Source organism: Carassius carassius, chromosome 3 (assembly GCF_963082965.1).
Source record: "Carassius carassius chromosome 3, fCarCar2.1, whole genome shotgun sequence".
NCBI lineage: Eukaryota > Metazoa > Chordata > Actinopteri > Cypriniformes > Cyprinidae > Carassius > Carassius carassius.
In genome coordinates, this window is record NC_081757.1 from 35,169,104 (window position 1) to 35,193,288 (window position 24,185).

The 24,185-nt window shown below is 37.6% G+C and overlaps 1 protein-coding gene across 5 annotated transcripts in view; it reads left to right on the forward strand.

The window, feature by feature from the left end:
• Positions 1-18,712, forward strand: part of unm_hu7910 (un-named hu7910) — a 40,477-nt gene extending 21,765 nt beyond the window's left edge. For 3 of the 5 annotated variants that reach the window (XM_059536712.1, XM_059536683.1, XM_059536695.1), the window contains 3 exons: positions 15,167-15,205; positions 15,742-16,007; positions 16,053-18,712. In XM_059536712.1, the coding sequence (XP_059392695.1) occupies positions 15,167-15,205; positions 15,742-16,007; positions 16,053-18,236 (2,489 nt within the window). In that variant the 3' untranslated portion in view covers positions 18,237-18,712. The remainder of the gene's footprint in view (positions 1-15,166; positions 15,206-15,741; positions 16,008-16,052) is intronic. The other 2 variants (XM_059536687.1, XM_059536704.1) reach the window with 2 other exon arrangements.
• Positions 18,713-24,185: the final 5,473 nt, after the last annotated feature.

A 24,185-nucleotide genomic window follows, 5' to 3' on the forward strand; every position in this document is an offset into this window, starting at 1 on the left:
ACGGATGCTGCTAGATATGGGACGGAGGGTTTTTCCCCCTTTTTTCTGTCCCGGACTCTCTGTGAGTCCCTCAGGTGACTGTGCACTGTAAATCCTGGGCGTTGCTTCAGGTTTATCGGTGTGTGATCCCTGCGCGCACGGCGTTTTACATCGGGTTCCCGTAGCGTCTTAGCTAAGACGCAGTACGAGAGAGCTCTCGTAAGAGAACGTACTCGGTTACTAAACGTAACCTCGGTTCTCTCTAGAAGAGCGAACGAGTACTGCGTTCTCTGCCGTGCGTACGATTCACTCTGGTTCGCTTCGGCGATGAAATAAATCAGGTGAGTCAGCCTTTTCGAGCTCCTTTTATAGGTTGGGCCACACCCGTTTCGGCGGGAAGTGGCAAGAAGGGCGCGAAGCGCCCTTATTGGTCTGATGTTACATCAGCCTGCGCTCGATAGGCTGTGCAGTTGCCGCAGAACAAGCCAGTGAGCGAGCGAGCCGTCTCGCCTATGGCTGTGTACTGCTGCAAATGCGCTTTACAAAAATACAAAATTAAGGATAATTTTTTGCTTCAGTATTTCGTGAAAAGAGACTTTTCCCGTAGCGTCTTAGCTAAGACGCAGTACTCGTTCGCTCTTCTAGAGAGAACCGAGGTTACGTTTAGTAACCGAGTACGTTTTATATGTTTTTGGTATTAACAGGTTTTTTAACACAATTCGGTGATGACGTCACGTTGAGGAGAAGTGGAGGAAAGGTAGCCTCAGCCTAGTATGATGCCGCATTCCAGGCAACCCGTAACCCGTGTTTTTCCAACCTTAAACCCGTGAAAGTGCACTGGAACGGCAGTCAAACCCGTGACTTCCCACCCGTGAACTCATACTAGATCGATGTACTCCAAGTTCCGCCGTCACCCAGGACGCGAAACAACAATGACAGCCCCTAAGGATAATACTGCCTGATATATATATATATATATATATATATATATATATATATATATATATATATATATATATATATATATATATATATATATATATATATATATATACATACAGTCGTGGCTAAAAGTTTTGAGAATTACATAAATATTAGTTTTCAAAAAGTTTGCTGCTAAACTGCTTTTAGATCTTTGTTTCAGTTGTTTCTGTGATGTACTGAAATATAATTACAAGCACTTCATACGTTTCAAAGGCTTTTATCGACAATTACATGACATTTATGCAAAGAGTCACTATTTGCAGTGTTGGCCCTTCTTTTTCAGGACCTCTGCAATTCGACCGGGCATGTTCTCAATCAACTTCTGGGCCAAATCCTGACTGATAGCAACCCATTCTTTCATAATCACTTCTTGGAGTTTGTCAGAATTAGTGGGTTTTTGTTTGTCCACCCGCCTCTTGAGGATTGACCACAAGTTCTCAATGGGATTAAGATCTGGGGAGTTTCCATGCCATGGACCCAAAATTTCAACATTCTGGTCCCCGAGCCACTTAGTTATCACTTTTGCCTTATGGCACGGTGCTCCATCGTGCTGGAAAATGCATTGTTCTTCTTGTTGGAAGAAGTTGCTGTTGGAGGGTGTTTTGGTACCATTCTTTATTCATGGCTGTGTTTTTGGGCAGAATTGTGAGTGAGCCCACTCCCTTGGATGAGAAGCAACCCCACACATGAATGGTGTCAGGATGCTTTACTGTTGGCATGACACAGGACTGATGTTAGCGCTCACCTTTTCTTCTCCAGACAAGCCTTTTTCCAGATGCCCCAAATAATCGAAAAGGGGCTTCATCGGAGAATATGACTTTGCCCCAGTCCTCAGCAGTCCATTCACTATACTTTCTGCAGAAGATCAATCTGTCCCTGATGTTTTTTTTTGGAGAGAAGTGGCTTCTTTGCTGCCCTTCTTGACACCAGGCCATCTTCCAAAAGTCTTCGCCTCACTGTGCGTGCAGATGCGCTCACACGTGCCTGCTGCCGTTCCTGAGCAAGCTCTGCACTGGTGGCACTCCGATCCCGCAGCTGAATCCTCTTTAGGAGACGATCCTGGCGCTTGCTGGACTTTCTTGGACGCCCTGAAGCCTTCTTTACAAGAATTGAACCTCTTTCCTTGAAGTTCTTGATGATCCTATAAATTGTTGATTTAGGTGCAATCTTAGTAGCCACAATATCCTTGCCTGTGAAGCCATTTCTATGCAACGCAATGATGGCTGCACGCGTTTCTTTGCAGGTCACCATGGTTAACAATGGAAGAACAAAAATTTCAAGCATCACCCTCCTTTTAACATGTCAAGTCTGCCATTCTTACCCAATCAGCCTGACATAATGATCTCCAGCCTTGTGCTCGTCAACATTCTCACCTGAGTTAACAAGACGATTACTGAAATGATCTCAGCAGGTCCTTTAATGACAGCAATGAAATGCAGTGGAAAGGTTTTTTTGGGATTAAGTTAATTTTCATGGCAAAGAAGGACTATGCAATTCATCTGATCACTCTTCATAACATTCTGGAGTATATGCAAATTGCTATTATAAAAACTGAAGCAGCAACTTTTCCAATTTCCAATATTTATGTAACTCTCAAAACTTTTGGCCACGACTGTGTGTGTGTGTATATATAATATATATATATATATATATATATTACTGTCATTTAGTGTTGCACGGTGCACCGATACTTCAAAAGTATCGCAATTCTCGGAAATTAAAAACATCACGATCCCTAAATTTGTTAGTATCGATACTTCAAAGAATGACTGCATTCCAGATTTGTAAGAGACGTATTTCATGTTGGTGTGTGCAACGCACGCTTCCGGTGCCTCCCTATGGACGTCTGTGTTTTTCTCTTCACGCAAGCAGCAAAAAAACACTACAGCGAGATGGCTGCATTAGTGGCTTTACTAAACTGATTTAGCTTTACTAAAATGTGTGCATAATCGCATTAAATAGTTTAAATAAGTTGTTCAGATGAACAAAGCACGAGGTTTTCTTGCATAGTTAACATTTTAATTGTTTGGTCAGACAGTTCATATATAATATTCACATTAATCAGGGATTAAATGTGGACTTATGTTCTGTATGCTAATTATGAAAACGAGCGTATCTGCACAGCTCCTATAACTGCGCTTTGTATCTGCTGATTGCTGATCGAGATTTACATGCTTGGCTCACTGACCCTGTATACTCATTCATTTCGTTCATAAACGAGATGTATCAGTTCATTCAACTCATTCACGAATGAGAAGATCTCTCGATCTCGTTCAGTGAAGGGCAGATTCATTCACTATATTCAACAAATCACATGCTCCGTCACATCTTGAGTAACACTTTGACAGGATGAAACAGTTCACAGAGCTGTTCACAAGTTGCGCATGCGCTGCTAATAGCGCCGAGCTCGCGCGCTGCTGTGGAGGGAGGAACTTCAGCGAACGAGAAATGAGAAAATAAATTTTACTTTATTTGCGGGATGGGGCGAGCCAAATAATTTCATAAAAGCGGGAGTCGGGAGTCGGGGGTTGGAAAAAAACCCGACCCGGGCATCACTAGGCTGCATGTGCAAGCACAAGTGATACTGTGGCCGCCGGTCCACGACTGGTAGAAAAAGATGACGCTCAATAAAGATGACGCTTAATAAAGCTCACTGGCTGAGTTTTCTCCTCTGAAAGAAAAGGTTGCACAGCTAACAGAATAAGTTACAATATCTGAGACATTGCTGCTAAATTTTATTAGCTTTTTTTTTTTTACTTGAATGCCATTGCTTAAATTGATATTATTCATCTTTTGACATTTAATCTTCTGAGTTCAGAAACATTGTTTAATATAATCGCTGAAACAATAATTTTGGTATCGTGACAACACTACTGTCATTGGATAGAAAAATCTATGTTTTCTTTATATATAGTGGCAGTGATCGTGACGTTAGTTCAGATAAGTACCGGTAACCTTTGTCATAGTGTCATAGTACTGGTAAACTTTGTCTTTGTCATCTAGAAATAAAAGGCATCATGCTAGCTATATGGGCGTTTCTAAGCGTTTATCTCTTCCTCTGGTGAAAATGTAGTTGCAAACATAGCCGCGTGTCTGTCGCTGTGTTTGGCAGGTGATTGTGTGGGCGTTGCCGTCCCATGTAAACTGCGTTGGAAAGCTTGTGCTGTAGGGAAGTGAGTGAGTTTTTGGTCCCTGTTGGTCGATATCTATCTATCTATCTATCTATCTATCTATCTATCTATCTATCTATCTATCTATCTATCTATCTATCTATCTATCTATCTATCTATCTATATATTTAGTCTATCTATCTATATATATCTATGCATTTATCTATAATCTGCACTATTTGAATACTCTCGTCTACTACTCGTCTCTCTAGTCACTCTGAATGCTCTCAAGGCGGGCTTTGGTAAATTCTCTCCCCAACGTGACGTAATGCAATGCATTGTGGGGGAAAGGAGAATCGTTGCAAACCACTGTAAGATAGTACCTACTTTTTCATGTTCTATTCTATTTTGTGATACCCAACAACATAAAATACAATTGATAACGGTTTAAATGTTTATTACCAACTAGCAAATTGCACAAATTCGTTGAAAAATTAACCCTGCAACACGGCCTTTAAACATTTTATTATGTCCCAAAACCGTGCCTTAATAAGCATGCACTGACTATTTCTCCAAGTTCAAAACAAAACTATGAACTGTTCCACTGTGAACTTATGGAGCTGTATGAACCACTACAAGCTGTAAAGTAAACAGGAAGTGTTTGTCAGAACTGGTTTTGTAAGAGAACGCAAAGCTTTGCGAGAGAACGCAAAAAAAAAAATATATATAATTTTTTTTCACTCACTGTAGGGGCTCTGTATAACTGCAACAACAAACCAATTCAGTTTTTTTTTATAACTGCAACAGTATAAAAAAATTATCATAACTGCAACATCACACAATAAAAGGAATTGCTCAAAACTGCATCAATATAGCAGTTTGGTAAACACATAAGAATTTATAATGAAATTGTTTTTAATACTGAACCACCTGTGAACAGATTAATGAATCCTGACAACAGATAAAGCATGAAAAAAAACAAGTAATTGAACCATAAAAGCAAATTATCAGCAAGTATTTTAAGTCTGTGACACTGCCAATAATTTTTGCTGGGCAATGTAGGAAGACGTGACAGCCATCTATTTAATCAGTGAAAAAATATTTGGATTGAATGCCAATTGCTTTCTCGATGTGGTATTCTCCACTTCCGAACCCTTCTCGGGGGTTCATCTTAAAAAGGCATCTGTTGAATGGAAAAAAAAAATCCTTAGTAATAAACATGGACTGTAACATATGCTGTGAATATATTGAAAATAAAAGCAGAATAATAAGAACTTGCAAAGGGCATGCTCGTGGTGGACGTTTGCTATGAAGACGTATGTGAGAAGTTGTTGTTTGTGAGGCAGACTGAGAAGGTTGTGACCATGTAAGAGATATGTGAGGATGTGAGTGTGAGGATGCATGTAGGGCTACACGATTAATCTTGTGTCAAGTGACTATTTGGCCAACCAGCTTATTCCTGCTTGAAAAGCAAAATGCTATTGATCGTGTAAAAAAACATAAACTTTGAAGCACAATGCTGGTTGATGGACTATTATTACTCAACATTAATTACTACCTTCCAGCAACACTACATTCAATGAAGGTAAAATAGTAAAAAACATAATCATAGTTCATTTCAATGGAACTGGAATTGGAACCCGGAAACTTTCTAACAATACCCAACCCTATGAAGATCCGTATACTGTAATATATGTTGAATTTTGACATTTCCAAACTTTAAGTTGACAGTAAGTAATAAATAGTATTGAGCATTGAATAGTTGAGTATTGTGCATTTTTCCTTGCAACTATTTTTAATAGTTGTTTAATGATTTTCATGGGACCGGAACTGGAAAATTACTAATGATTCCCAACCCTACTGTGTAGTAAATGCTTCTCCATTTGAAACAGGTAATGGATATTTTACTACTAATCACAGGACCAGCTTTACTGAATAGACGTGATGAGTATGTGAGAATGTGCAAGTGTGTATGTGAGGATAATGCACAAACTCTAGCGTTCCTCCTTGGTCTCTTGGGTATGGAATGTTCCTGTTCAAAGGGGAACTTGCTGTTGTTATGCATAAGAAAAAGACGAGATCAGTAACACTGTGATAAACTTACTGCAAATATTAAATAGTTTTCCTTTAAAAATATACAAACATAAAACACACAAATGTATTATATCTATAGTTCTGAACCCTATCTGTGTCCCCTGTGAATCCCTATCAGTGAGTCCCTATCAATAATCAGTTTCAGTAACAGTGCTTTATACAGGTGCTTCTCAATAAATTAGATTGTCGAGGAAACGTTCAATTATTTCTGTAATTCAACTCAAATTGTGAAACTCATGTATTAAATAAATTCAATGGACACAGACTTAAGTAGTCTAAGTCTTTGGTTTTTTTAATTGTGATGATTTGGCTCACATTTAGGAGTGCACCGATATACACTCACCTAAAGGATTATTAGGAACACCTGTTCAATTTCTCATTAACAACCAATCACATGGCAATTGCTTCAATGCATTTAGGGGTGTGGTCCTGGTCAAGACAATCTCCTGAACTCCAAACTGAATGTCAGAATGGGAAAAAACAGTCATTTAAGCAATTTTAAGTGTAGCATGGTTGTTGGTGCCAGACGGGCCGGTCTGAGTATTTCACAATCTGCTCAGTTACTGGGATTTTCATGCACAACCATTTCTAGGGTTTACAAAAAATGGTGTGTAAAGGGAAAAACATCCAGTATGCGGCAGTCCTGTGGGGGCGAAAATGTCTTGTTGATGCTAGAGGTCAGAGGAGAATGGGCCGACTGATTCTAGCTAATAGAAGAGCAACTTTGACTGAAATAACCACTCGTTACAACCGAGGTATGCAGCAAAGCATTTGTGAAGCCACAACACGCATAACCTTGAGGCGGATGGGCTACAACAGCAGAAGACCCCACCGGGTACCACTCATCTCCACTACAAATAGGAAAAAGAGGCTACAATTTGCACGAGCACACCAATGATTATTAATGCGCATCTAGTCAATAAAGCCGGTTATCTAATAAGCGGTAAATTCCATCAGGTGCATGATTTCACATATAGCAGCTATTACTCCACGGAGCCGTTGTTAATTGACACGCTGTGCAAATCAATGGTGATAATGAAGGTTGATTTGCGCATCTTCTCAGTTATCAATGGCTCCGTGTAGTAGGGCTTACATAGACTTGTCGAGTAGTCAAGTGATTGACTACTTCAACCACTAGTCAGCGCTGTCGGAAACAATCGACTACTTGAGCATGCATTAACCATAATGCGTACAAAGAGTTTGCAAGTACGATGTAAATTTTAGGATTACAGTATTGCGTGTAGCTGTTACTTTCTATGACCTTATCTATGTTGCATATAAAATTAAAATATGTAAATAGGGGTGGGCCTGAAGCCGAATGCCTTATTCTGAATGGCACGGATAATGGCTTCAAAAACAAATAACAGACGAGGAATAATTCTGCCTGAATACTTGGCTGAAGCTGGCACAGTCCGGTGTTTGCTAGATAACAGGTGAGCCAGGGGATCAGCGCATACAGAGACCTCTAAAGTCACTAATGTGAAGTGAATGAATGTAAACTTTAAGTGAAAAGAGCGCAAATCAAAAACAGCATTGTTGTTGTCTCTCTGTGGATCTCTTAGAAATCAGAGCTTGGCAAGAGTAATATCACCTGTAATTATACATCATACACATTATATTATTTGTATATATTTAAAAGGCAATGATTTAAAACTTAAGGTACGATATGATACGAATGAATGGTATTAGCGCAGCGCGCTCACCAAACAAACAGCCACGTTGCGCGTCAGTCTCTCAAAAACCAGTTCTCTCTCAAGAGTAGGCTAATAATCAGCTTAGATACGGATACATTTTCTATTTGGCCTACATGTTTACATCTTTACCTCTTGCTACTTTGCGCGGCACACGCACATTTGTTTAGTGAAGTTCACTAAACATTAAAACTTGCTTCGAGTTCTGCATAATGAAAATGTGCGCATTGAACGGATTCAGTCGTGTTCAAATGATCACTAAACGTTTTTCATGACATCTCTCTGCTTGCATGATAAATATTATTTTAGAATTTAATAATTATTTTAGCTTAAAACAGCATACTTGTTCAGTGATAACTATGAAAAAAGATAACGTCATAAAAAAACAAAAAACGGTCTTATCGAGTATTTAGTATCAGCTAATCAACTCAAAATTCAATTCAATTCAATTCAAGTTTATTTGTATAGCGCTTTTTACAATACAAATCGTTACAAAGCAACTTTACAGAAAATTATGTTTCTACAATATTTAGTAGTAGCTAGTAGTTTGTGCACGTTTGATAGGATTTTAGAAAAATAAAAATAATAATTATAATAATACAAGACGTAGTCAGCTAGATGATGAACTATCAATATTATTAATTAATAGTAATTATAGGATGCAGTCACACATGTAGCAATAATTGTTAGTTCTGTTTGTTGATTCAAGGTTAGCATCATCTGGGGTCCTCTGAGGGTCAGCATCATCTCTTCTCAGGTGTTCTGGATCCAGACTGGAGCTTGTGTAAACCCGTGGCAAAACATAGAAACAAAATAGAGACATCATTAGCATAGCTGTTGATCCAACAAAGTAAAATTAGTTTAACCCAAGCTAAAGAATAAAAATGCAGATGCAACTACACTCACAATTTAAGAGATACATTATTCGAATGCTTGGCGAAAGAGATGCGTTTTTAATCTAGATTTAAACAGAGAGAATGTGTCTGAACCCCGAACATTATCAGGAAGGCTATTCCAGAGTTTGGGAGCCAAATGTGAAAAAGCTCTACCTCCTTTAGTGGACTTTGCTATCCTAGGAACTACCAAAAGTCCAGCGTTTTGTGACCTTAGGGTGCGTGATGGGTTGTAGCGTGGTAGAAGGCTAGTTAGGTACGCAGGAGCTAAACCATTTAGGGCCTTATAGGTAAGTAATGATAATTTGTAACTGATACGGAACTTAATAGGTAGCCAGTGCAGAGACTGTAAAATAGGGGTAATATGATCATATTTTCTTGACCTGGTAAGGACTCTAGCTGCTGCATTTTGGACGACCTGTAGCTTGTTTATTGACGAAGCAGGACAACCACCTAGAAGTCCATTACAATAGTCCAGTCTAGAGGTCATGAAAGCATGAACTAGCTTTTCTGCATCAGAAACAGATAACATGTTTCGTAGCTTGGCAATGTTTCTAAGATGGAAGAATGCGGTTTTTGTAACATTGGAAATATGATTTTCAAAAGACAAATTGCTGTCCAATATAACACCCAGATTTCTGACTGTAGAGGAAGTAACAGTACATCCGTCTAGTTGCAGATTGTAATCTACAAGATTCTGTGTGGTGTTTTTTGGTCCAATAATTAATATCTCTGTCTTATCCGAATTTAATTGGAGAAAATTATTTGTCATCCAATCTTTTACATTTTTAACACACTCTGTTAGCTTAGATAATTGGGAAGTTTCATCTGGTCTCGTTGAAATATATAGCTGAGTATCATCAGCATAACAGTGGAAGCTAATTCCGTATTTTCTAATAATATTACCAAGGGGCAACATGTATATTGAAAATAGAAGGGGACCTAGGACGGATCCTTGTGGCACTCCATATTTTACTGATGATAAATGAGATGACACCCCATTTAAGTAAACAAAATGGTAGCGATCGGACAGGTAGGATCTAAACCATCTTAGAGCCTGCCCTTGAATACCTGTATAGTTTTGTAATCGATCTATGAGTATGTCATGATCTATGGTGTCGAACGCAGCACTAAGATCAAGTAAGACTAGAAATGAGATGCAGCCTTGATCTGACGCAAGAAGCAGGTCATTTGTAATTTTAACAAGTGCAGTTTCTGTGCTATGGTGGGGCCTAAAACCTGACTGAAATTCTTCATACAGATCATTTTTATGCAGGAAGGTGCTCAATTGAGCAGACACAACTTTTTCTAAAATTTTAGACATAAATGGAAGATTTGAAATAGGCCTATAATTTGCCAGTACACTAGGATCTAGTTTTGGTTTCTTAATAAGAGGCTTGATAACCGCCAGCTTGAATGGTTTTGGGACGTGACCTAAAGATAACGACGAGTTAATGATATTGAGAAGCAGTTCTTCGGCTACAGGTAACAGCTCTTTTAGTAATTTAGTGGGTACAGGATCTAATAAACATGTTGTTGGTTTAGATACAGTGATAAGTTTATTTAGCTCTTCCTGTCCTATATTTGTAAAGCACTGCAGTTTATCTTTGGGTGCGATGGATGAAACTGAAGTGTTAGACGCTGTAGAATCTACATTCGCTATTGTATTTCTAATGTTATCTATTTTATCAGTGAAGAAATTCATAAAGTCATTACTATTTAACGTTGGTGGAATATTTGAATCAGGTGGCGTCTGGTAATTTGTTAATTTAGCCACTGTGCTAAATAAAAACCTTGGATTGTTTTGGTTATTTTCAATGAGTTTGTGGATATGCTCTGCCCTAGCAGTTTTTAGAGCCTGTCTATACCTGGACATACTGTTTTTCCATGCAATTTTAAAAACTTCCAAGTTAGTTTTTCTCCATTTGCGTTCAAGACTACGAGTTACTTTCTTGAGAGAGTGAGTATTACTGTTATACCATGGCACAGTACGTTTTTCTCTAACCTTTTTCAATTTGATGGGGGCAACAGCTTCTAATGTATTAGAGAAAATAGTGCCCATGTTGTCAGTAATTTCGTCTAATTCATGTGTATTTTTGGGTACAAATAGCAGTTGAGATAGATCAGGCAGGTTATTTGCGAATCTGTCTTTGGTGGCTGGAACAATAGTTCTGCCCAGACGGTAACGCTGAGACATATAGTTAATATCAGTTATACGCAGCATGCACGATACAAGGAAATGGTCTGTAATATCATCACATTGGGGTACAATATCTATAGCAGTAAGATCGATTCCATGCGATATAATTAGATCTAGTGTATGATTAAAACGATGAGTGGGCCCGGTGACATTTTGCTTGACTCCAAAGGAGTTTATTAGGTCAGTAAACGCAAGTCCTAATGTATCATTTGCATTATCAACGTGAATATTAAAATCTCCCATGATTAGTGCCTTATCAACTGTAACTAGAAGGTCTGAGAGGAAATCTGCAAATTCTTTTAGGAATTCTGTATACGGCCCTGGTGGTCTATACACAGTAGCCAGAGCAAGAGATACATTAGACTTCTTTTGCATGTCTGACAGTGTAACATTTAGCAGAAGTATTTCAAAAGAGTTAAACCTGTATCCTGTTTTCTGGGTAACATTGAGAATATCACTATATATTGTTGCAACACCTCCTCCACGACCAGTCTGACGGGGCTCATGCTTATAACAGTAGTTTGGTGGAGTAGACTCATTTAGACCAAAATAATCATTTGGTTTTAGCCAGGTTTCAGTCAAGCAGAGTACATCAAAACTATTTTCTGTGATCATTTCATTTACAATAACTGCTTTGGGTGTGAGTGATCTAATATTTATGAGCCCAAACTTTAAAAATTGTTTTTGTTCATTTACTTTACATTTTTCTGGTTTAATTACGATAAGATTTTTTCTAGATCCTACATTATATTTTGACCTCACTATTCGGGGAACAGACACAGTCTTAATAGTTTTTACAGCACAAGTACTTTTATCATTTAAGCGGGTGGAACAAAACTCATCATAATAGTTATTAGAGAATTTTCTTACTAGTCACATGGAGCGAAGTGTCCTGGAGATGTTGTCAGAGAGCAGCTCCGCTCCGATTCTGCTGGGGTGTAATCCATCAGCGCGAAACAGCCTAGGACGCTCCCAGAAAAGATTCCAGTTATTAACAAATAGCAGTTTCTGTTCTTTACACCATGACAACAGCCATTCATTTAAAGCAAAAAGTCTACTGAACCTTTCGTGTCCTCGTCGATACGTGGGCAGTGGTCCTGACACGACGATCGTCGCCACGGGCGTCGTGCTGCGAACCGTCTCGATCCGTCTCGAAACACCTGCAAAGGTTTCCTGAACCTTCAAAATGGTCTCTGACAATCATTGACACCGTTCACAAGGATTGTAAGTCACAAAAAATTTTTATTGCCAGTAAGCTGGCTGTTCAGAGTGCTGTATCCAAGCATGTTAACAGAAAGTTGAGTGGAACGAAAAAGTTTGGAAGAAAAACATGCACAACCAACCGAGAGAACCGCAGACTTATGAGCATTGTCAAGCAAACTGGATTCAAGAATTTTGGAGAACTTCACAAGGAATGCACTGAGGCTGGGGTCAAGGCATTCAGAGCCACCACACACAGACGTGTCAAGGAATTTGGCTACAGTTTTCATATTTCGCTTGTTAAGCCACTCATGTACCACAGACAACGTCAGAGGCATCTTTCCTGGGCTAAGGCGAAGAAGAACTGGACTGTTGCCATTGGTCCAGAGTCCTTTTTTCAGATGAGAGCAAGTTTTGTATTTCATTTGGAAACCAATGTCCTAGAGTCTGGAGGAAGGGTGGAGAAGCTCATAGTTGCTTGAAGTCTGTGATGATTCGGGGTGCAATGTCATCTGCTGGTGTTGGTCCATTGTGTTTTTTAACTGCACTGCACCCGTTTACCAAGAAATCTTGGAGCACTTCATGCTTCCTTCTGCTGACCAGCTTTTTGAAGATACTGATTTAATTTTCCAGCAGAATTTGGCACCTGCCCACACTGCCAAAAGCACCAAAAGTTGGTTAAATGACCATGGTGTTGGTGTGCTTGACTTGCCACCAAACTCATCAGACCTGTACCCCGTATAGAATATATTGGTTATTTTCAAGAGGAAGATGAGAAGAAAGAGACCAAAAAATGCAGATGAGCTGAAGGCCACTGTCAAAGAAAAATGGGCTTCCATACCACCTCAGTAGTGCCACAAACTGATCGCCTCCATTCCACACTGAATTGAGGCAGTAATGAAAGCAAAAGCTTGCAAAGTATTGAGTACATGTACAGTAAATGAATATACTTTCCAGAAAGCCAACATTTCACTAAATGTGTTTTTTTTTAAGTATTCTAATTTGTTGAGATGGTGAATTGATGGGTCTTTGTTAAATGTGAGACAAAATCATCACAATTAAATGGACCAAAGACTCAAACTACTTTAGTCTGTGTGCACTGAATTTATTTAATACGAGTTTCACAATTTTAGTTGAATTACTGAAATAAATGAACTTTTCCTCAAAATTATAATTGATTGAGAAACACCTGTAGATTTAAAATGAAACAGAAGTTGTGAAACTTTTTTTTTACCTACAGTAGGCATAGATTACTTAAGGCATAGGCTTGCTAATTCTCAGGTAACACTGTCATGATCACAAGTGAGAGTGCCCGCCATGGCCACCAGAGGGCACTCCAAACTGGACTTCACATATCCATTTAACTCCATTACCCATTCACCCTGCACCCGCCACTCTTCCTACAACCACACACACACACACACACAGTGACTATTGCACTACATTTCCCACAAGCCCCATCCTTGCACTCTGATTACTCTCCAGCTGCAGCTCATTGGATTTTATTATTTAAGCTGCCAGCTTTCTTGTTCATCGCAAGGTCTTGTCTTATTACTGTTTGCATTTCTGAGCGTTTACTGTTTCTGTTGTCTGCCTGTTGCTGATTTGGTCTGTCTCCCATTTACGATTACTGCTGCCGGCCTACTGGATTGTGATTACTACTGTGATTCTCTGCTTGATACCCTGACATTCCGCCTGTTCACCGACTATGATTCTGCCTGTCCTTCTCTGCTGTGTTCGCCATCACTTACCCCTGCCTGTAGGACCATGATGTTTCTTATTAAAAGCTTACAAATGGATTCCATGTCCTGTGATGACTCCTCCGTTACAAACACTGCACACTGTTTTTTCATGCACCATTTAAAGGTCTAACTGGTGAATGGGATAAGTCAACAGCTTTTTAAAATAATTTTAATACATTAAATATTTGCTTAAACCATAGACCGATATAAAGGGTAACCAACAGAAATAATTTATTCAAAAGTGATTATATATGGAGATCCAGGGTTTAATGAGGGATACTAAGCACACTAAGCTATACATACGATATTTCAGACCATCAGTTAGTGTATATCTGAAAGTAAAACATAGTCCACTAAATTTTAAGTGAATTTAATTATACAGGTGTAATAACCAGTGTTTCAAAAGGGAAAAGTGCAGACGAACATAACGTTACCTACATTTCAAATCGCACTCGGAGGAGTTTGGTCACTTTAAGCCCTGGTCCTAATGAATATGTTTTTGAATTCAGAATTTTCATCCAACGTCACCTCGGAATAAATTTTTTTTTTTGAGCTTTTAGACCACACCTATGATTATGTATATAAAAACGAATAAAACACTGCACTATGCATCAAAGTTGGCAACATATTCCAAAGATTCAAACTTACCTAAGCTAAACTCCTGCATTCTTAAACCACAAATGACACATATTTCTAATAACAGTATCGTAGACTGTTACGAAAAAAAGTTTTGAGTTAATTAGCTGATTGGAGTGTGGCACCAGGTGTCTTCAATATTGAACCTTTTATTCTAATTCTAATTTTCTGAGACACTGAATTTGGGATTTTCCTTAATTGTCAGTTATAATCATCAAAATTAAAAAAAATAAACATTTGAAATATATCAGTCTGTGTGTAATGAATGAATATAATATACAAGTTTCACTTTTTGAATGGAATTAGTGAAATCAACTTTTTGATGATATTCTAATTATACGACCAGCACCTCTGTGTGTGTGTGTGTGTGTGTGTGTGTGTGTGTATACTGTATATATAACTATTGATGGCATTTGATATGACTACTTGCTATATCTTACCCAATGCATTCACATTTATTCATTTATTTTTATTTATTTTTATTATGTTTTAGTATTCAGGTAAAGGTGATTTGTGCTGGATGTTGGATTTTAGTAGAGCATGTGTTCTGTAACTTGGCAGCTGCAACAATTACACATCTTTCCAGGTCATTCTTTCTTCTGTTTATTCTGTTCTGTTTGCCCCTCTTCCAATGCAGATGAGAGACCTAAAGAAGTGGGGCTTAAAAAAGACAGAGGTACTTAGCATGAGTTATGGAGTTAGTAGCATAATAAATTAGCTTCAGCAATGCTCAAAATTATTCTGTCATGATATACTTACCCTCATGTTGTTCCAAAGCCTGCATGATGTTTTTTTCTGCATAACACATGATACATGTGTTTCTGTCTATATACATACAAATTGTGTGTGTGTGTGTTTGTGTGCAAGGGACATCAGTTTCACAACAATGCGATTTCATCAGATGCATGAATGAAAACTATTAGCTTCTTTGTATTTCATACTATCACTTAATAAATCACTAAAGCAGTACAGACTTGAACTAAAATAACTGATAGCTTGCAAGTATATTCTTAAAATTGAAAAGCATACTGAACATTATCAAAAATAAATCCTAATTCTAAATGAAAGAACTGAATGTGAATTTTCCTTTCTTATGAATTATAGACCGTAAGACAGTTATTCACACACTCAATCAAATAATATGTGTGTTTGCATGGTACATGGGAATGATGAGCCTTCTGAAATGGAAATTTTTGTCCGACTCATTCTCAGAACATCCTACCAGGGATATTGGGCGAAAGCTGAAAGCAGCTCTGAAGGAGCAGCTACGAATTATTCATGAGAAGATTGAAGCCAAAAAGATTGCCAAACTAGCCCTTGCTGAGGTCCGTAGTGTTTTGGCTCAAGAGGAAGAGGAGAGACAAGCTGCTCTTGCTGGCAAAAAAGTAAAAGAAGAGGCAGAAGCTAAGCTTCAAGAGGAACGAATACAAAGAGAACAAGAGGAGAAACTAGCCAAGGAGAAAGCAGAGAGAGAAAGAGTGGAACAAGAAAAACTAGCCAAAGAAAAAGCAGAAAAAGAAAAGATGGAGAAAGAGAAAGCAGAAAAGGAAAGACTGGCTAAAGAAAAGGCAGAAAAGGAAAGACTGGCCAAAGAAAAAGCAGAAAAAGAAAGACTTGCTAAAGAAAAAGTGGAGAAAGAAAGGGCAGAAAAAGAAAAACTTGGAAAAGAAAAGGCAGAAAAGGAAAAAATGGCTAAAGAAAAAGCAGAAAAAGAAAGACTTGCTAAAGAAAAAGTGGAGAAAGAAAGGGCAGAAAAAGAAAAACTTGCAAAAGAAAAGGCAGAAAAGGAAAAAATGGCTAAAGAAAAAGCAGAAAAGGAAAGACATGAGAAAGAAAAGGCAGAAAAAGAAAGATTGGAGAAAGAGAAATCAGAGAAAGAAAAACTGGCTAAAGAAAAAGCTGAAAAAGAGAGACTGGAGAAAGAAAAGGCAGAAAAAGAAAGACTTGAGAAAGAAAAGGCAGAAAAAGAAAGACTGGCCAAAGAAAAAGCAGAAAAAGAAAGACTTGAGAAAGAAAAGGCAGAAAAAGAAAGACTGGAAAAAGAGAAAGCAGAGAAAGAAAGACTGGCCAGAGAAAAGGCAGAAAAAGAGAAACTCGCTAAAGAAAAGGCCGAAAAAGAAAGATTGGCTAAAGAAAAAGCAGAAAAAGAAAGATTGGCTAAAGAAAAAGCAGAAAAAGAAAGACTGGCCAAAGAAAAAGCAGAAAAAGAAAGATTGGCCAAAGAAAAAGCAGAGAAAGAAAGATTGGCCAAAGAAAAAGCGGAGAAAGAAAGATTGGCTAAAGAAAAAGCGGAAAAAGAAAGACTGGAGAAAGAGAAAGCAGAGAAAGAAAGACTGGCCAAAGAAAAGGCAGAAAAAGAAAGACTTGAGAAAGAAAAGGCAGAAAAAGAAAGACTGGCCAAAGAAAAAGCTGAAAAAGAAAGACTTGAGAAAGAAAAGGCAGAAAAAGAAAGACTGGCCAAAGAAAAGGCAGAAAAAGAAAGACTTGAGAAAGAAAAGGCAGAAAAAGAAAGACTGGCCAAAGAAAAAGCTGAAAAAGAAAGACTTGAGAAAGAAAAGGCAGAAAAAGAAAGACTGGCCAAAGAAAAAGCAGAAAAAGAAAGACTTGAGAAAGAAAAGGCAGAAAAAGAAAGACTGGCCAAAGAAAAAGCAGAAAAAGAAAGACTTGAGAAAGAAAAGGCAGAAAAAGAAAGACTGGCCAAAGAAAAGGCTGAAAAAGAAAGACTGGCTAAAGAAAAAGCAGAAAAAGAAAGATTGGCTAAAGAAAAAGCAGAAAAAGAAAGACTGGAAAAAGAGAAAGCAGAGAAAGAAAGACTGGCCAGAGAAAAGGCAGAAAAAGAGAAACTCGCTAAAGAAAAGGCAGAAAAAGAAAGATTGGCTAAAGAAAAAGCAGAAAAAGAAAAAATGGCTAAAGAAAAAGAAAGACTGGTCAAAGAAAAAGCAGAAAAAGAAAAAATGGCTAAAGAAAAAGAAAGACTGGTCAAAGAAAAGGCAGAAAAAGAGAGACTCACTAAAGGCAAGGCAGAAAAAGAAAGATTGGAGAAAGAGAAAGCAGAAAAAGAAAGACTGGCCAGAGAAAAGGCAGAAAAAGAGAGACTTGCCAAAGAAAAGGCAGAAAAAGAAAGATTGGCTAAAGAAAAAGCGGAAAAAGAAAAAATGGCTAAAGAAAAAGAAAGACTGGTCAAAGAAAAGGCAGAAAAAGAGAGACTCACTAAAGGCAAGGCAGAAAAAGAAAGATTGGAGAAAGAGAAAGCAGAAAAAGAAAAAATGGCTAAAGAAAAAGCAGAAAAAGAAAGACTTGAGAAAGAAAAGGCAGAAAAAGAGAGACTTGCTAAAGAAAAAGCTGAAAAAGAAAGACTGGAGAAAGAAAAGACAGAAAAAGAAAAAGCAGAGAAAGAGAAAGCAGAGAAAGAAAGGTTGGCTAAAGAAAAGGCAGAAAAAGAGAGAAATGATAAAGAAAAAGCAGAAAAACAAAGACTGGAGAAATCAGAGAAAGAAAGTCTTAGCAAAATAAAAGATAATGCACCAAAGGGGCAAACAGAGAAAGACGTAGAGGAAGTAAAAGAAAATGTGAACAATTACAAACAAGAAAAAGAGGCAAAATTAAATAAAAAAGCTCATGGACAAAAAGTTGATCAATCAGAAAATGATGAGAAAATATCTACTCGTGGTTTACTTAAATCTTCGAAAAAAAATATCAAGAAATAATAGTAAACTGCCATAACTGTGAGATTTGATCGGGAATAAAAACTCCTAAGGCATTTTCTAGGAACAGCGCTGCAAGTAAATAACTACAAATAATGTTACTACTAACTTTTTTTTGAGTGACAGCTGTTCAGAATGGTAACAAGCTACTTTTTAACTAGTTGTGTAGTAATACAAAACACTACATTGCTGTTGGTCCCATGGTACAGCTGAATGAAGGAGGTAATAACCCAACTGTCAACTCGCTGTGTTGGGAGGTTTGACTCCGTGAATCAGTTTGCTTGGATGTTTCATGTAACATGATTACTTGGATCCAACAAGCCAGTGGTTTTCAATCCTGTCCATGTGGCCCTCTCCAACTGTTCACATTTAGCATTTCTCCTTAATCAGTCCCGATTCACGTCATCACCTTGTTAGTAGAGATGATAAGATCTGAAATGGAACACATTCAGAATGTGCAGTGTTGGGGGACTCCAGGAACTGAGTCGAACACCTCTGCAATAAGTGATTTAGCTTGCACAGAAGTCCAGGCTGAATTAAAAAATAAATATATAAAAATAATAGTGAGTTATATAAATTAGTGTGTTTTAATAATTTTACCCTGTGAATATTTTGTAATAATTTATTATACTCTTTGTTTCAATGCCTGATTAAAAACTGCTAGTTGTGGAATTAAATATCAGTTGAAACTTATATTTATCACTTTTATACTCTTAGCTTCAGTTTAGTTAGCAGCTTTTTGTTTTTGTTTTTCTAACTACTTTAAGGATATCTTGACTTTACACTAATTAGGGCTCCTTTACACATGGCATTAATATTTTTTTTGAGGATCAAAATCACTATTGAAATCCAGATGAAGTAAACACACCCAAGATCTCTCAAACCACAAATGTTTGGTGGTGGTCTGGTTTGGGGTAGACTTTTGACTCCCTTTAATGAACATGTAAATACATATCAATTTTACTTTTCTGTTTCCTTGACCAGTATAGAGAGCAGAGAGTGCAAAATGTCCATTCATGTTCACAGAACTTAACTATAACTTAAATAACTGTAATATAATAACTAGACAAGAGCTGTTAATATGGTAAACTAATTTAGACCTGGTTCTAAAACTCTGTCCACATGAAAACGCAAACGCATGCCATGTTGGCCAGTCAGAAGCCTGAAAACGTTTCCAGTAGGTAGAGATTTTGGAACTGTCACAATATGTACAACAACCAAGGTAATAAAATGTTGCCAATTTCATTTGTTTCAGATGTAATCAAACACACTTCATCACACAATCAAACACGCTCAATGAGATTAATAACATCCTTTATTGTAGAAAAATTCGATAGAAAGGAAACAGAAACCAGATTGTCTAGAGTTTTTTGTTGTTTTGGGCGTTTTTTTTGCTGTCAAAGCATGTTGAATCATCCATCCATCCGTAATGTAAGGGTGCTGCTAACTCAAATCCATTTAGTGACTTAGAATACAGTAATAATTAGAAGTTTTGAAATTGTACTTGAATCTGAAAGATCATTATATTTAGCTTTAGTTTTTCATTTGCAACATGACGTATATGACACAACACAAATGTGTTCAGTTTTGCCTGAATTTGTCCATATAGTGAACTACTACATTGTTTTTTTTTATTATTATATTGTAAAAAAAATTTTTTGAATAAGCATATGACTAACTGGTTTTGAACATTGTGTGTTCATGAGTGTGTAAAACACTTTCTTTTCAATTGCGTTATGTTCAGCACTACTGTGAAATTTTTTTTTTTATCATCTCTATTCACACTGACAGCTGCTCTCACTTCTTGTTGAAGAAAGTCTCTTGCAGGCAATTAAATCATTACTATGACATTCAGTTTAGATACACTGAACAAATCGATCCAATTTCATCTGATTAATTGCAAAATGACAGTGCAGACAGTCTGACCTAAAAGGTCATATTTGACAAAAAAAAATTATACTTGAATGCAGTGTGAACAAAGTTTAAAATGCTAAAAAATATCAGATTATGATCAAGCATCAGTTCTGCTTTTTTCTGAGCCAGAAAGAGCTGAGGAAAGAATACACTAATTATGTTCACGAAGTGAAGCTATGCAGCTACAATGAGGATCAAGTTTTTAACATTTGCTTATATTTTTTCGGCAGTTGTCTGCAGTTGGTAGTTGGATGTATAACCTACTATTTCTTTTTCTTTTTTTTAATTTTCAGATCAGACTATGTTTGCTTAATAGTTGTTGTTTTTTTAACTGAGTTGTTTTATTTAAGTGTTTACATTTGGGTTTATTTTGTTCAGTATTGTAAGACCTTGATCTTATAATTTCTTTGATTATTGTGTGAAACATTTTATTGTTGTGTGAAACATTTTAAGGTTTAATTATGTTAATTATGTAACTATATTTATATAGTAGAATTTTGTTAGTGTGTTGAAGTTGAAGTGTGTTATTTCTTTACCACATGTGCTACGAAACAGACAAAAGTAATGTTTCTAGATAGATTTCTGAAAATAAATAAAAAGCCTGCTAAGCAATTTTCCCATCTGCCGTTACTCAAACTACTCAAGTTACATGTTTGTTTCAACATTCAGCAATGCTTTGATATTGTTACAGAAGAAATGTCTTCAGGGAAACGACATGGAAAAGACGTATATTTAACTAGGATAAGACACTGAAAGTGAAGTAATTTTTATTTGCTAATATATTAATTGACATGGTTTGTCGAGTATGTTCACTGATACTAAAGTGTTTGGTTAAATGTTCTAAAAAAGTATCAGGGTTACTGCCTCAAATATATATATATATATATATATATATATATATATATATTTCTCCCTTATTTAAATATATGGTGTTATTAATACATGGTCAGGTTTACTCATGTGTATGCGTTGACGAGATGAGTTTATTTGTATTCTTAACATCCCAAGATGAATAGATTTGTATGATAGCAATACATAATTTTTTTTTTTTATGGAACTTTTTATAGAATTCCATTGCAGAAAGAACAATTGTTGGGAATGTGTCTGATTTTACTCAACATTCATACAGGTCTGACTGAGAAGCCTGTTATGGTGGCATCACACAAGAACCCCTTAGGAGAAAAAGGTAAGTAAATGATCTAAGCAATTCTTCATGCCATGATATCATGAAATTTATGACATGACATGGCATCTAGTGTCAGATAGATGGTGTCTGTGCACCTCAATAGAAGTGCATATTTGGAACCATCCAAGTTTGGGGTCTGCAAGAAAAAAATTCTGTGCAAAAACAGGGTTCTGGCACACTAATGGCAGAAATGTCAACTGAGCATGATTTTGGTGTTGAAATTGATGCAACGTTGTTAGGGGAAGATTACTATCGCGGATATTAAGTTTCAGTGTATGTGTCAGTATTTTAATGTCAGTATGCCAAAGCACCTTCCAGAGATACAGCCTCAGATAATTTTTGACATCTTGCAATGAAAATAACATTTTGCTTCTCAAGGTACACCAATGTCATGGTCTATGAAACTCATGGCAATTTTGTAGTCAATCAATAGTTGGCTGTAGTTACAGTACATTTTTATATTTTAATTCATTATAGCACCACCAAGTGGCCCAGTCATGCTATATTTCAAGTGCAAATAGCAATAGATACTATTTATGCAATGTGAAAATAGTATTTTGGCAGCCACTCTTTGCATTAAGTGTGAAAAAAAGGTATGAAAGCTGTCTTTTGTACTATTGAATAGCCCAATAACATGTTGGTGGGTGGAGTTAGTGTAAATAGCCTCTGTCAAACATTTTGGACATTTTCCTGTAACATAAAATTACATTTTTACATTTAGCCTACAATGCAAAAGAAGCTAAAGATGGAGAAATAACTCTAAAAGGCAGACAGGCTGTGTTGGCGCCAAAAGCATCATGAGCAGCATCCCGTTGTACTTTGGGTGTCCTGAGTTCGAGTCCTGGAAACATTTTTAGTCATGTCTAGCAACTAAAAAAATACATTTTTGTTTCATTAGGAAAGAGGTTCTCACGTTTGGCCCTCAAGGTCCCCGGTCCTACAGAGTTTATCTCCAACCTTAACCAAATAAACCTGAAAAAGATAATTAAATCATTGGGGATTACTAGAAAGTCAGAGGCAGATTATTTAAATCAAGAATGTATCAAAAATCTGCAAGAAAGTGGACCCTGAAGACCAGAGTTGAGAACCCTTAGGATCTATAAAAATTAAAGTACTATTTAAGAACCTAAAAGCCTTTATGATCAAATATCTTCTTTGCAAATACATTCAATTAAAAATATTAAACTAATTAATGATGTTTATGTATTTTAAAGTAGGGATGCACCGAATCCAGATTTTATGGGTTCGGCCGAATACCGAATCTACTGTTTAAGATTCGGCCGAAACCGAATACCGAATCCTACTCGCATCCTTATTCCTAGCAGATGCGTCTTGATCGGATTCAGATAAACGGGATACAGCCTCCTGCACAAGCAACTTTGATCGACACTGTTCTGTCTCACTCCCCCAAAATTTCACCTTGTATCTGGGATCCAGACTTGTTGCCACAACTAAATGGCTATTCTGCTCGCTTCCCTCAAATCTATCCTGCAGAGATTTCAGCAAGCGGGTTTTCATCTGCTTGATTCCATGATCGTCTGTTTCACTGTGGACATAACGCTTCAACATCATCACAGCTGGCAGGACAGTGGATATGCATGCATTTTCTCCACTTATTTCTCTAGTCAACTCCTCGAAGGGTCTGAGCACCTTGAGAACATCCTCCATCAGAGTCCACCTCTGTGCATGAATATGATGCATACCCTCCGTTTCGGACACGTAGATGTTTATGGCACGTTTTTGTTCTGTTAAACGATCGAACATCAGAGATGTCGAATTCCATCGTGTTGACACGTCCTGGATTAAATGGTGATTTGGCAGCCCCATCTCCTGCTGTAGAGCAGAAAGTCTTGATTGAGCACTTGAAGAGTGCTTAAAGTGACCAACAGTTTTCCTGAACAGTGCGATCAGGTCAGAGACACTTTGTTCTGATAAAAGACTGTCATGGATGCACAACTGGAGCATGTGCGCAAAACAGCCAACACTTGGAACCCCTGCCTCGGACATGGCTTTCCGCATGTTTGCAGCATTGTCCCTCAAGACCAGGTGACACTTGTTAACAGGTATGTCCCATGCTTTGAAAATTTCTTGCAGTGCATCAGCAATGTTTAATGCGGTGTGCCTTCCATCGAATGCTTCACATTGAAGAATAGCACATGTGCGCTTAAAATCAGCATCAATCCAATGTGAGGTAACACTGATGTAGGACTGTGTAGTGTACTCACAAGTCCATATGTCGCATGTAAATGCTAAAGCATGTGCTTCGGCAACGTGTTCTTTTATGCGGGAAGTGATGGACTTGTGCATTTCGGGGATGATTTTGTCAGCAAAAAAGCGCCTGGAGGGGATTTTGTAACGTGGCTCAAGCAGATGGAGTAGCTCGTTGAATCCAGTGTCTTCCACTATGCTATATGGCAAGTCAATGGCTATCATTTTCCCAATTGCTGCATGAATTGCGTTAGCTCGTGTGTGATCTGAGGGCCACTGTTTGTTTGGTGTAGGGATAGCAAAGCTAGTAATGATCAGCTGGTTAGCGCACGTTTTTAGCTGTGACTGACCTTTCTCTGCCGTACCTGAAGTTGCTGCATTTTGGCTGCTATCTGTAGATTCCTTCACGCACAACTCGTATTCTTTTTGATGTTTTAGATGCAAATGTTTTATCAGCGGCGAAGTTGTGTACTGTTTAGGGTCCTTGCCACCACGAGATAAATCGGCATTGCAAATTGAACATGTAGCTCGACTTAAATCGCCTTCTTTTGCTTGAAAGTACTGCCAAACAAAACTTTTTTTGCTTACGAGTTCCATTTTTAGATTCTCACAGCCTAATACATTCGAACTGTCCACATGTAAAC